This window comes from Ambystoma mexicanum, chromosome 9 (assembly GCF_040938575.1).
Source record: "Ambystoma mexicanum isolate Mex_15411 chromosome 9, UKY_AmexF1_1, whole genome shotgun sequence".
Lineage (NCBI taxonomy): Eukaryota > Metazoa > Chordata > Amphibia > Caudata > Ambystomatidae > Ambystoma > Ambystoma mexicanum.
The window spans coordinates 79,455,493-79,469,850 of NC_090931.1; the positions used below are offsets into that span (position 1 = coordinate 79,455,493).

At 55.7% G+C, this 14,358-nt stretch overlaps 1 protein-coding gene across 2 annotated transcripts in view; it reads right to left on the bottom strand.

Annotated features, from left to right (window-relative positions):
- The window catches only part of DCPS (decapping enzyme, scavenger), a 130,373-nt gene that overhangs the window by 18,216 nt on the left and 97,799 nt on the right, over positions 1-14,358 (bottom strand). For both annotated transcript variants that reach the window (XM_069614192.1, XM_069614191.1), the window contains exon 3: positions 12,705-12,850. In XM_069614192.1, the coding sequence (XP_069470293.1) occupies positions 12,705-12,850 (146 nt within the window). The remainder of the gene's footprint in view (positions 1-12,704; positions 12,851-14,358) is intronic.

Below are 14,358 nucleotides of genomic sequence, written 5' to 3' on the forward strand. Positions count from 1 at the left end.
TGCCACTGCAGGGTACTGTGCAGCTCTGCCACTGCGGGGCAGTAACTCTCCACTCCAGGGTAGCAGCTCTTCCACTGCAGGGCAGTAACTCTGCCACTGCAGGGTAATGTGCAGCTCTGCCACTGCAGGGCAGTAACTCTCCACTGCAGGATAGCAGCTCTGCCACTGCAGGACAGTAACTCTGCCACTGCAGGGTACTGTGCAGCACTGCCACTGCAGGGTAATGTGCTGCTCTTCCACTGCAGGGCAGTAACTCTCCAATGCAGGGTAGCAGCTCTGCCACTGCAGGCAGGGCAGTAACTCTCCACTCCAGGGTAGCAGCTCTGTCACTGCATGGCAGTAACTCTGCCACTGCAGGGTAATGTGCAGCTCTGTCACTGCAGGACAGTAACTCTGCAACTGCAGGGTACTGTGCAGCTCTGCCACTGAAGGGTAGCAGCTCTGCCACTGCAGGGCAGTAACTCTCCACTGCAGGGCAGCAGCACTGCCACTGCAGGGCAGTAACTCTGCCACTGCAGGGTAATGTGCACCTCCGCCACTGCAGGGCAATAACTCTCCACTGCAGGGTTGCAGCTCTACCACTGCAGGGCAGTAACTCTGCCACTGCAGGGTAATGTGCAGCTCTGCCACTGCAGGGCAGTAACTCTCCATTGCAGGCTAGCACCTCTGCCACTGCAGGGTAATGTGCAGCTCTGTCACTGCAGGGCAGTAACTCTCCACTGCAGGGCAGTAGCTCTGCCACTGCAGGGTAATGTGCACCTCCGCCACTGCAGGGCAATAACTCTCCACTGCAGGGTTGCAGCTCTACCACTGCAGGGCAGTAACTCTGCCACTGCAGGGTAATGTGCAGCTCTGCCACTGCAGGGCAGTAACTCTCCACTGCAGGGCAGTAGCTCTGCCACTGCAGGGTAATGTGCACCTCCGCCACTGCAGGGCAATAACTCTCCACTGCAGGGTTGCAGATCTACCACTGCATGGCAGTAACTCTGCCACTGCAGGGTAATGTGCAGCTCTGTCACTGCAGGACAGTAACTCTGCAACTGCAGGGTACTGTGCAGCTCTGCCACTGAAGGGTAGCAGCTCTGCCACTGCAGGGCAGTAACTCTCCACTGCAGGGCAGCAGCACTGCCACTGCAGGGCAGTAACTCTGCCACTGCAGGGTAATGTGCACCTCCGCCACTGCAGGGCAATAACTCTCCACTGCAGGGTTGCAGCTCTACCACTGCAGGGCAGTAACTCTGCCACTGCAGGGTAATGTGCAGCTCTGCCACTGCAGGGCAGTAACTCTCCATTGCAGGCTAGCACCTCTGCCACTGCAGGGTAATGTGCAGCTCTGCCACTGCAGGGCAGTAACTCTCCACTGCAGGGCAGTAGCTCTGCCACTGCAGGGTAATGTGCACCTCCGCCACTGCAGGGCAATAACTCTCCACTGCAGGGTTGCAGCTCTACCACTGCAGGGCAGTAACTCTGCCACTGCAGGGTAATGTGCAGCTCTGCCACTGCAGGGCAGTAACTCTCCATTGCAGGCTAGCACCTCTGCCACTGCAGGGTAATGTGCAGCTCTGCCACTGCAGGGCAGTAACTCTCCATTGCAGGGCAGCAGCTCTGCCACTGCAGGGCAGTAACTCTGCCACTGCAGGGTAATATGCAGCACCTCCACTGCAGGGTAGCAGCTCTGACACTGCAGGGCACTAACTCTCCACTCCAGGGTAGCAGCTCTGCCACTGCAGGGTAATGTGCAGCTCTGCCACTGCAGGGTAATGTGCAGATCTGCCACTGCAGGGTAATGTGCAGCTCTGCCACTGCAGGGTAATGTGCAGCTCTCCCACTGCAGGGCAGTAACTCTTCCACTGCAGGGTAATGTGCAGCTCTGCCACTGCAGGGTAATGTGCAGAAGGGCAGTAACTCTCCATTGCAGGGTAGCAGCTCTGCCACTGCAGGGTAATGTGCAGCTCTGCCACTGCAGGGCAGTAACTCTCCACTCCAGGGCAGCAGCTCTCCCACTGCAGGGTAATATGCAGCTCCTCCACTGCAGGGTAGCAGCTCTGACACTGCAGGGCACTAACTCTCCACTCCAGGGTAGCAGCTCTGCCACTGCAGGGTAATGTGCAGCTCTGCCACTGCAGGGCAGTAACTCTCCATTGCAGGCTAGCACCTCTGCCACTGCAGGGTAATGTGCAGCTCTGCCACTGCAGGGCAGTAACTCTCCATTGCAGGGCAGCAGCTCTGCCACTGCAGGGCAGTAACTCTGCCACTGCAGGGTAATATGCAGCACCTCCACTGCAGGGTAGCAGCTCTGACACTGCAGGGCACTAACTCTCCACTCCAGGGTAGCAGCTCTGCCACTGCAGGGTAATGTGCAGCTCTGCCACTGCAGGGTAATGTGCAGCTCTGCCACTGCAGGGTAATGTGCAGAAGGGCAGTAACTCTCCATTGCAGGGTAGCAGCTCTGCCACTGCAGGGTAATGTGCAGCTCTGCCACTGCAGGGCAGTAACTCTCCACTCCAGGGCAGCAGCTCTCCCACTGCAGGGTAATATGCAGCTCCTCCACTGCAGGGTAGCAGCTCTGACACTGCAGGGCACTAACTCTCCACTCCAGGGTAGCAGCTCTGCCACTGCAGGGTAATGTGCAGCTCTTCCACTGCAGGGCAGTAACTCTGCCACTGCAGGGTAATGTGCAGCTCTGCCACTGCAGGGCAGTAACTCTCCACTGCAGGATAGCAGCTCTGCCACTGCAGGACAGTAACTCTGCCACTGCATGGTACTGTGCAGCACTGCCACTGCAGGGTAATGTGCTGCTCTTCCACTGCAGGGCAGTAACTCTCCAATGCAGGGTAGCAGCTCTGCCACTGCAGGCAGGGCAGTAACTCTCCACTCCAGGGTAGCAGCTCTGTCACTGCATGGCAGTAACTCTGCCACTGCAGGGTACTGTGCAGCTCTGCCACTGAAGGGTAGCAGCTCTGCCACTGCAGGGCAGTAACTCTCCACTGCAGGGCAGCAGCACTGCCACTGCAGGGCAGTAACTCTGCCACTGCAGGGTAATGTGCACCTCCGCCACTGCAGGGCAATAACTCTCCACTGCAGGGTTGCAGCTCTACCACTGCAGGGCAGTAACTCTGCCACTGCAGGGTAATGTGCAGCTCTGCCACTGCAGGGCAGTAACTCTCCATTGCAGGCTAGCACCTCTGCCACTGCAGGGTAATGTGCAGCTCTGCCACTGCAGGGCAGTAACTCTCCATTGCAGGGCAGCAGCTCTGCCACTGCAGGGCAGTAACTCTGCCACTGCAGGGTAATGTGCACCTCTGCCACTGCAGGGCAATAACTCTCCACTGCAGGGTTGCAGCTCTACCACTGGAGGGCAGTAACTCTGCCACTGCAGGGTAATGTGCAGCTCTGCCACTGCAGGGCAGTAACTCTCCATTGCAGGCTAGCACCTCTGCCACTGCAGGGTAATGTGCAGCTCTGCCACTGCAGGGCAGTAACTCTCCATTGCAGGGCAGCAGCTCTGCCACTGCAGGGCAGTAACTCTGCCACTGCAGGGTAATATGCAGCACCTCCACTGCAGGGTAGCAGCTCTGACACTGCAGGGCACTAACTCTCCACTCCAGGGTAGCAGCTCTGCCACTGCAGGGTAATGTGCAGCTCTGCCACTGCAGGGTAATGTGCAGCTCTGCCACTGCAGGGTAATGTGCAGCTCTGTCACTGCAGGGCAGTAACTCTCCATTGCAGGGCAGCAGCTCTGCCACTGCAGGGCAGTAACTCTGCCACTGCAGGGTAATATGCAGCACCTCCACTGCAGGGTAGCAGCTCTGACACTGCAGGGCACTAACTCTCCACTCCAGGGTAGCAGCTCTGCCACTGCAGGGTAATGTGCAGCTCTGCCACTGCAGGGTAATGTGCAGCTCTGCCACTGCAAGGCAGCAGCTCTCCCACTGCAGGGCAGTAACTCTTCCACTGCAGGGTAATGTGCAGCTCTGCCACTGCAGGGCAGTAACTCTCCACTCCAGGGCAGCAGCTCTCCCACTGCAGGGTAATATGCAGCTCCTCCACTGCAGGGTAGCAGCTCTGACACTGCAGGGCACTAACTCTCCACTCCAGGGTAGCAGCTCTGCCACTGCAGGGCAGTAACTCTCCACTCCAGGGCAGCAGCTCTCCCACTGCAGGGTAATATGCAGCTCCTCCACTGCAGGGTAGCAGCTCTGACACTGCAGGGCACTAACTCTCCACTCCAGGGTAGCAGCTCTGCCACTGCAGGGCAGTAACTCTCCACTCCAGGGCAGCAGCTCTTCCACTGCAGGGCAGTAACTCTCCACTCCAGGGCAGCAGCTCTTCCACTGCTGGGCAGTAACTCTGCCACTGCAGTGTACTGTGCAGCACTGCCACTGCAGGGTTATGTGCTGCTCTTCCACTGCAGGGCAGTAACTCTCCACTGCAGGGTAGCAGCTCTGCCACTGCAGGGCAGTAACTCTCCACTGCAGGGTAATGTGCAGCTCTTCCACTGCAGGGTAATGTGCAGCTCTTCCACTGCAGGACAGTAACACTTCCACTGCAGGGTACTGTGCAGCTCTGTCACTGCAGGGCAGCAAGTCTCCACTGCAGGGTAATGTGCAGCTCTTCGACTGCAGGGTAATGTGCAGCTCTTCCACTGCAGGTTAATGTGCAGCTCTTCCACTGCAGGACAGTAACGCTTCCACTGCAGGGTAATGTGCAGCTCTGCCACTGCAGGGCAGTAACTCTTCACCCCAGGGTAGCAGCTCTGCCACTGCAGGGCAGTATTTCTCCACTCCAGGGCAGCAGCTCTCCCACTGCAGGGCAGCAACTCTCCCACTGCAGGGTAATATGCAGCTCTGCCACTGCAGGGCAGTAACTCTTCACTCCAGGGTAGCAGCTCTGCCACTGCAGGGTTATGTGCTGCTCTGCCACTGCAGGGCAGTAACTCTCCACTGCAGGGTAGCAGCTCTGCCACTGCAGGCAGGGCAGTAACCCTCGACTGCAGGGTAGCAGCTCTGCCACTGCAGGGCAGTAACTCTCCCACTGCAGGGTAATGTGCAGCTCTTCCACTGCAGGGTAATGTGCAGCTCTTCCACTGCAGGTTAATGTGCAGCTCTTCCACTGCAGGGCAGCAAGTCTCCACTGCAGGGTAATGTGCAGCTCTTCCACTGCAGGGTAATGTGCAGCTCTTCCACTGCAGGACAGTAACGCTTCCACTGAAGGGTACTGTGCAGCTCTGCCACTGCAGGGTAGCAGCTCTTCCTATGCAGGGCAGTAACTCTGGCACTGCAGGGTAATGTGCAGCTCTGCCACTGCAGGGCAGTAACTCTTCACCCCAGGGTAGCAGCTCTGCCACTGCAGGCAGGGCAGTAACCCTCGACTGCAGGGTAGCAGCTCTGCCACTGCAGGGTAATGTGCAGCTCTTCCACTGCAGGACAGTAACACTTCCACTGCAGGGTACTGTGCAGCTCTGCCACTGCAGGGCAGCAAGTCTCCACTGCAGGGTAATGTGCAGCTCTTCCACTGCAGGTTAATGTGCAGCTCTTCCACTGCAGGACAGTAACGCTTCCACTGAAGGGTACTGTGCAGCTCTGCCACTGCAGGGTAGCAGCTCTTCCACTGCAGGGCAGCAGCTCTCCCACTGCAGGGCAGCAACTCTCCCACTGCAGGGCACTAACTCTCCACTCCAGGGTAGCAGCTCTGCCACCGCAGGGTAATGTGCAGCTCTGCCACTGCAGGGTAATGTGCAGCTCTGCCACTGCAAGGCAGTAACTCTCCACTCCAGGGCAGCAGCTCTTCCACTGCTGGGCAGTAACTCTGCCATTGCAGTGTAGTGTGCAGCACTGCCACTGCAGGGTTATGTGCTGCTCAGCCACTGCAGGGCATTAACTCTCCACTGCAGGGTAATGTGCAGCTCTGCCACTGCAGGGTAATGTGCAGCTCTGCCACTGCAGGGTAATGTGCAGCTCTGCCACTGCAGGGCAGTAACTCCACACTCCAGGGCAGCAGCTCTGCCACTGCAGGGCAGTAACTCTCCACTCCGGGGCAGCAGCTCTCCCACTGCAGAGCAGCAGCTCTCCCACTGCAGGGCAGCAGCTCTGCCACTGCAGGGTAATATGCAGCTCCTCCACTGCAGGGGAGCAGCTCTGACACTGCAGGGTAATGTGCAGCTATGCCACTGCAGGGTAATATGCAGCTCTGCCACTGCAAGGCAGTAACTCTCCACTCCAGGGCAGGGCAGCAGCTCTGCCACTGCAGGGCAGTAACTGCCACTGCAGGGTAATGTGCAGCTTCGCCACTGCAGGGTAATGTGCAGCTCTGCCACTGCAGGGCAGTAACTCTCCATTGCAGGGTAGCAGCTCTTCCACTGCAGGGTAATGTGCAGCTCTTCCACTGCTGGGCAGTAACTCTGCCACTGCAGTGTACTGTGCAGCTCTGCCACTGCAGGGCAGTAAGTCTCCACTGCAGGTTAATGTGCAGCTCTTCCACTGCAGGTTAATGTGCAGCTCTTCCACTGCAGGAGCTTCCACTGCAGGGTACTGTGCAGCTCTGCCACTGCAGGGTAGCAGCTCTTCCACTGCAGGGCAGTAACTCTGGCACTGCAGGGTAATGTGCAGCTCTTCCACTGCAGGGTAATGTGCAGCTCTGTCACTACAGTGCAGTAACTCTCCATTGCAGGGTAGCAGCTCTGCCACTGCAGGGTAATGTGCAGCTCTGCCACTGCAGGACAGTAACTCTCCACTCCATGGTAGCAGCTCTTCCACTGCAGGACAGTAACTCTGCCACTGCAGGGTACTGTGCAGCACTTCCACTGCAGGGTAATGTGCAGCACTGCCACTGCAGGGCAGCAACTCTCCACTGCAGGGTAGCAGCTCTGCCGCTGCAGGCAGGGCAGTAACTCTCCACTCCAGGACAGTAGCTCTTCCACTGCAGGGTACTGTGCAGCTCTGCCACTCCAGGGTACTGTGCAGCTCTGCCACTGCAGGGCAGCAAGTCTCCACTGCAGGGTAATGTGCAGCTCTTCTACTGCAGGTTAATGTGCAGCTCTTCCACTGCAGGACAGTAAAGCTTCCACTGAAGGGTACTGTGCAGCTCTGCCACTGCAGGGTAGCAGCTCTTCCACTGCAGGGCAGTAACTCTGCCACTGCAGGGTAATGTGCAGCTCTGACACTGCAGGGCAGTAACTCTCCACTCCAGGGCAGCAGCTCTCCCACTGCAGGGCAGCAACTCTCCCACTGCAGGGTAATATGCAGCTCCTCCACTGCAGGGTAGCAGCTCTGACACTGCAGGGCACTAACTCTCCACTCCAGGGTAGCAGCTCTGCCACCGCAGGGTAATGTGCAGCTCTGCCACTGCAGGGTAATGTGCAGCTCTGCCACTGCAAGGCAGTAACTCTCCACTCCAGGGCAGCAGCTCTTCCACTGCTGGGCAGTAACTCTGCCACTGCAGTGTACTGTGCAGCACTGCCACTGCAGGGTTATGTGCTGCTCTGCCACTGCAGGGCATTAACTCTCCACTGCAGGGTAGCAGCTCTGCCACTGCAGGCAGGGCAGTAACCCTCGACTGCAGGGTAGCAGCTCTGCCACTGCCCGGCAGTAACTCTCCACTGCAGGGTAATGTGCAGCCCTTCCACTGCAGGGTAATGTGCAGCTCTTCCCCTGCAGGACAGTAACACTTCCACTGCAGGGTACTGTGCAGCTCTGCCACTGCAGGGCAGCAAGTCTCCACTGCAGGGTAATGTGCAGCTTTTCCACTGCAGGGTAATGTGCAGCTCTTCCACTGCAGGGTAATGTGCAGCTCTTCCACTGCAGGACAGTAACGCTTCCACTAAGGGTACTGTGCAGCTCTGCCACTGCAGGGTAGCAGCTCTTCCACTGCAGGGTAGCAGCTCTGCCACTGCAGGGTACTGTGCAGCTCTGCCACTGCAGGACAGTAACTCTCCACTCCATGGTAGCAGCTCTTCCACTGCAGGACAGTAACTGCCACTGCAGGGTACTATGCAGCACTGCCACTGCAGGGTAATGTGCAGCACTGCCACTGCAGGGCAGTAACTCTCCACTCCAGGGTAGCAGCTCTGCCACTGCAGGGCAGTAACTCTCCACTGCAGGGCAGCAGCTCTACCACTGCAGGGCAGCAGCTCTGCCACTGCAGGGTAATGTGCAGCTCTTCCACTGCAGGGCAATGTGCAGCTCTGCCACTGCAGGACAGTAACTCTCCACTCCAGGGTAGCAGCTGTGCCACTGCAGGACAGTAACTCTGCCACTGCAGGGTACTGTGCAGCACTGCCACTGCAGGGTAATGTGCCGCTCTGCCACTGCAGGGCAGTAACTCTCCAATGCAGGGTAGCAGCTCTGCCACTGCAGGCAGGGCAGTAACTCTCCACTCCAGGGTAGCAGCTCTGTCACTGCAGGGCAGTAACTCTGCCACTGCAGGGTAATATGCAGCTCTTCCACTGCAGGACAGTAACCCTGCAACTGCAGGGTACTGTGCAGCTCTGCCACTGCAGGGCAGTAACTCTCCACTCCAGGGTAGCAGCTCTGCCACTGCAGGGCAGTAACTCTGCCACTGCAGGGTAATGTGCAGCTCTGCCACTGCAGGGCAGTAACTCTCCACTCCAGGGTAGCAGATCTGCCACTGCAGGGCAGTAACTCTGCCACTGCAGGGTAATGTGCAACTCTGCCACTGCAGGGCAATGTGCAACTCTGCCACTGCAGGGAAGTAACTCTGCCACTGCAGGGTAATGTGCAGCTCTGCCACTCCAGGGCAGTAACTCTTCCACTGCAGGGCAGCAACTCTTCCACTGCAGGGCAATGTGCAGCTCTGCCACTGCAGGGCAATGTGCAGCTCTGCCACTGCAGGGCAATGTGCAGCTCTGCCACTGCAGGGCAATGTGCTGCCCGCCTCCAGTGAACATCACTTTCGTCTTTGGGTATCCGGACATCGTGTGCTGCTGCTTCTAATGACCACCCAGGGGTGGGAAGAGGCCTTTTAATCGACTCTCTCCAATGCCGGCTACTAACAGCCGAAGGATGCCCTGGGGTGGTCTTTATGGTGTGACGTCATTGCCATCCTTCGTTCAAGACCAGAACCACAAATAAGGTGACCAAAATGGAGCAACACACTTAAAACCGAAAAATGCATTTCGGTAACACAATCAAAGTTGTATGTGGGCGACAGAACGGAAATAGGGTTAAGCATAAACGCGGGCTGGGGGGGGGGAAGGGCATTGAGCATGGGAAGCAAAGAGCAAGCGCACATTAAAACCGATGAAACTGTTAGGAAGCTTCATCCAACATGCATTAGAAAATAAAAGCAACACTCCTGGAAGATGGCTAGGCACTCACACCGCCACAGTGGTGACTTGGCACGGTATGGAAACAGAACATAAAGGCAGCGATGGACAACGTCATCACCTTCCCAACAGCAGTGCGGTGGGGGGGGGGTCATTAATGGGTGCTCAAAGGACAGATGGGGTGTGCAGCTCAAATGGCGCCCTGGGAGACGCAGCAGGGAAGCTCGCAGGTTTGCACCGAAGCTCGAGAGGCGCCCACCCACGCTTAGAGGGGAGGCGTCGCTAGTGAAGCACGGCCTCCCGTCTACTCTCCTCCCCAGTCCCTCGCCACTCTTACACAAGCAGTGGCACGGCCAAGTCTGGGATGCACATTTGCTGGGTACTGCACAATGCTGCTACCTGACACAAGATGGCAACATCTAGTCTTTGGAGCAAGTACCTCCACATTTGATAACACAGTGCCTGGCAAATGCCAACCTATAACAAGCCAAAACTACTGGATTTGCCAAGATTTTCTTGCAAGGAACAGATGCTTCTAAAGCCAGTGGCCGAAGGCACGTTTGCATACAGCATTGCCCTTCAGCAGTAGCGCCATTGCCTCTGCAGTGACGTCTTGGAAACAAGCCTAGCGGGCGATAGACAGCTCAATGTTTGATGCTACTGCTGGACAGAGCTAGCTATAGCTAAAAGGGAGGGCAGATCGGCGGTGGGAATTGCACCAGGGATTACAATGTCCATGAGCAGCCAATGGGCGGGTAAATGACCAACCCCCCCGAGTCCCTCGCATATATATATATATATATATATATATATATATATATATATATATATATATATATAAAAAAATCTCTCACTCCCCAAAAGAACGGAGCGGGTACTGTGATGTCATACATCTGTAAAGACCAGTGTTTATCTGCACAGGAACACCGACACCCATGCCCAGAGTGCAACCTGTACATGCTGCAGGAAGGGGCCGGAGAAGCCACGGGTACCTGCACTGGGTCATGAAAAGGAGTGTAAAGAAGGAGTGGACCCCATGCAGAGTGTTTAGAAAGCACAGTCCAGAGCAAACATGATCTCAAGAAAAAAACGGCATGCTCAGGGCAAAGTGTCTCCCCCCCACCCCCCCCCCCCCACCTATGAGGCCAAATACGATGGAGACTATACAGAGGTAAACGAACGAAACATGCCAAGGCCATGAAATACTGGGCTCTCTGGTGGAACCAGCAACACTGGCCGTTTTTAGTGGCACTGCGTGCAGCTGGTGAGGGTGTGCATAGCCTTGGCCCAGCAGGATACTCTTGTTCTGCAGTGGCTGGGGGGCAGGCGTTAGATCCACGGAAGCTTCTTTGGCTAGCTAGATGGGAGACGGGAAACCTGTAGCTTGCGCTGACACTGCTTCACGTATGAGGAGGACAAGCCCATCCTTCTCTATGTGACCAGTAACTTCCCCGTGCCTTCTGGATCCAGGCAACAGGGGCTTGAATGTGCACCCACTGGTGATGGCTGACCCCCCCCCCACCCCCACTAAGACTGAGGCTCTGCTTGTGGGTGAAGACCACCCACCCAATTTTTTCTCAGTGGGATTCTACCGGACCCCCTCCGAAGAAAAGATCTCCTTTCTCCATGAACCGAGACCCCTTATTTAACGCTGAATCAGCCCACCCATGGGCACTTGTTTCTACCCAGCACAACTCGTTCTAAAGCAGAGTTTAGACTGTGAATCTAACAAACTCTCCGCGTCTGGAGTGGCGTCTAGCTGGGCCATCGTCAAGTTGCCCAGCTAGACCATCTCCAAGGGCTGGTTTCAAAGCGCTCATCTGTCCTGCCAAATCTGGCCCCCATCACAAATCAAGTCACATGTACAACTGTGTGCATCAGCCACCAAGCCACCTGTGCAACCGTGTGCATCAGCCACCAAGCCACCTGTGCAACTGGACCAGAGCGACTGGATCCACAAGTCCCGCCAACCACTGCGCTCTATGGATCGAACCCACCTTTGTGCGCCCCAAGGCGGCCGTGCAGTTCCTGGTCCGAAATTGGAACTATGGTTGCGACAGACTGCGAAAGCCCAGTCTTTTCTTGAAATAAAATTATGCAGGCAATTATTTTACTGAAAGGGTGGTCTGCTAATCCGACCCGTGTCCAGTATGCTCCCCGATAAAAATGACAGTCAGAGGTAAAATGTAACCGTCAGCACAAGCCATGCCTGGTTTGGCACGATGACTAATAATCGCACAAGAGATCACTGTAGTGTGCAGCATGGGAAGGGGGTGGGGTGGGCTAGGAGTATCCAGAGGGGATGGTAGGCCTGGAGAAGGGTCCCACCACCTTACTCTGCTCTCTCCCTTTTCCTGTGCTCTCCAGGTACTCGGGTGTGAGGTCATAAGGCAAAAATCTAATTGTTAAAACAACCTGGATTGGACCCCTAACAGGAGGTTTGCTTTGGAGCAAAACCTGGTGGCATTTCTTTAGTTTAAAAAGGTAGCGGGTTGCATTTTATGCTTTCATTAGAGTCAATGGGCCTCATTACGACCCTGGCGGAATGGGTTTAACGGCGCCGGGAAAGGTGCTGGCGTCATTAAACCCCTTCCGCCTCATTACGACGTTCCCTCGCAGGACCCGCTCTGGACGTCTGGTCAGACAAGGCGTCCTTTGCAGGTCCTGCGAGCGGCCCAGCATGCTACCAACGGGCCGGTCATTGACGGGCCCATTGTTAGCATCATCCCCATTCCCATTGACCCTTATGGGGGCTCGGATGGGGATGGTACAGATCCGGGTTCCCCGAATGGGGAAATACCGGGCCCTCCTAGGTCGGAATGGTCCACTAATTCCCCCTTCAGTGAACCCGGACCAGAGTTTGGAGGCAGCCATGCCCTTATTATGGGCATGGCTGCCTCCAAACTCATAATGAGGCCCAATATTTTCTATAGAACCTTGACTGGACATTCTTCCATTCTGGGACCATTGTACTTAAGCCTTCGGGTTGCTACTGTCATCAGCTCGCATCACCCCTGAAGAGAACGGCTTGGCCTGTGCTACCACATTAGGCAAAGGAGGTATACCTTTCGGCCTGTGCCAGTTGCACTTATGATTGGCATTGCTGCTGGTTTAGTAGTAGTGTGGGGTAGAGTAGGCGGTTTAACCAGTATTAGCATAATTAACCTAAAAACATTTGATCGCTTTTTTTGACCTTTTTTCCATCAAATTTAATTAAATATATATGTGGTAGGTAAGGGTATACATAATGTTGAGGGGAAGTGTGGAGGGTTGTGGGGGTCTCCCCCCCCCGCATTTTAGACCGGAAAAAAGGTCAAATAATAGCCAGCGTCATATCTGTACTACTGCGAAGCCATATTCATTTGGCCACAATGGTAGTCTCTGCAGTGGTGTGTACCTGCGCCTCCCTGCCTCTGCTCACCTGCACGCTGAAGCTCTGCGACTCCAGGAAAGGCAGGGTGATGCTCCTGTAATCCTCCCCGCTCTCATGAATTAGATGCACCTCTTGACGTCGGTACTTTTGAATGTGTTTTTCTGTCGCTGGGAAAATGAGCGTCGTCTTGATCTCTACAGAAAGAAGGCGGAAGCGCGGTCAGGCATTGATGAACTCCAAATCCTGGGCTATGTACACTCGCACACAGCAATGCACAGGCCCGGTTTACCCAGCATTCATTCTGCACTCAGAGCAATCATTACGCACAAGTCAAACAGCGAGGAGGTCAATGGGCGCTACTCTGCAAACAGCGGCGCGTATTTACAGCAGGGCGAGACAGAAGAGGACTGCTTGCTAGATTTGGGGGTGCGGTTGCAGGCGAGCTATTGACTCAGTGCAGTAACACGAGAATCCACGCAAAGCCAACAGAGCATGGACGTGCACTAGCGTGGCAAGGAGGCCGCTGCACAGGGCACCCAAGGTCGGGTGTGGACGCCCCTCATATGCATGACAAGCCGTTATGCGATTCACTGCGCCTGAAATAGAGGCTCTCAAAGGGCAAAGACCAGGACATGACAGAGCCAAGGTGACGCGCGCGCATCTAAGCCCCCTTTCCCTTTTACAATAACAGCCCGCTGCTTGCTGGTGTCAGCACTTCGTGTTTAGAAATGCCTTTTCTTTTAATCCGAAGTGCTGACACCTGCAGGCAGCTCCTGTAACCGTGCAGCCACTACATTGACTGCCTCGGGTGTCAACATGGCTGGGGCTAGTCGGGGGTGGGCCCCGGCAGCGCCCCGGCTCGGGAGCCTTTTCTAGAGAGTGCTGGGGGGCTCAGCCCCCAGCTAGCTCTGGTCCACTTAAAGCACTGCTTAGAGCCTTATGAAGCTTCCGAAACCCTCCCTCCCCGAGTAGTAGTGGTAAATAGTAAGCGGTAGCAGGAAGAGGGGAGGTAGTAGTGGACGTTAGTGAGTGGTAGCAAGAAGAAAGGGAGGGAGCAGAGGGAGATGTGGTCGTAGGAGTGGTAAGAGGAAAGGCAGCAGAAGTGGTAGGAAAGGTAGTAGGCACAGTGAGGAGCTAGTAGCAGAATAGAGAGGTGTTAGTTGTAGCACAGGAGTAGAAGTGGTGTAGAGGAGAAGTGGCAGTAGAGAAAGCGAAAAGAGAAGTAGGAAGTAAAAGAAAGTGGGTTAACATCTAAGGACGGAGGCAGGAAGGCAGAGCATCAGATCGGAGGGACAGAAGCGTGGCGAGGAGGAGCATGCAGGAGGAAAGCCAGAGTAGAAGGGCAAGGCGAGACTGTGCGTCTAACGATTGATTCCAACGGGGCTAGAGCAAGGCACCATTACACAGCTCTATAGAACAGTAAGCGGGTCAAGGAAAAGACCCCTAGGGAGTCCGTTAGCCAGCACTTTAGGGTTATCAGAGCCATAGCCTTAAGTTAAGACATTAGGGGTTTCCAAGCCATAGAACTAACAGGGGTAACAGATGCATGGGTTAGGTTGGCGGTAGCCCAATGGAGACGATAGAGCGCGGGCGGTCCCTAGCTCCAAATTCTGGCAAAACATTTTGGTCCCAAATTCTCGCTGACTCAAGCTAAACTCACCATTCTTGTAATGTCAAAAATAAACACCCTTGGAAGAGAGTG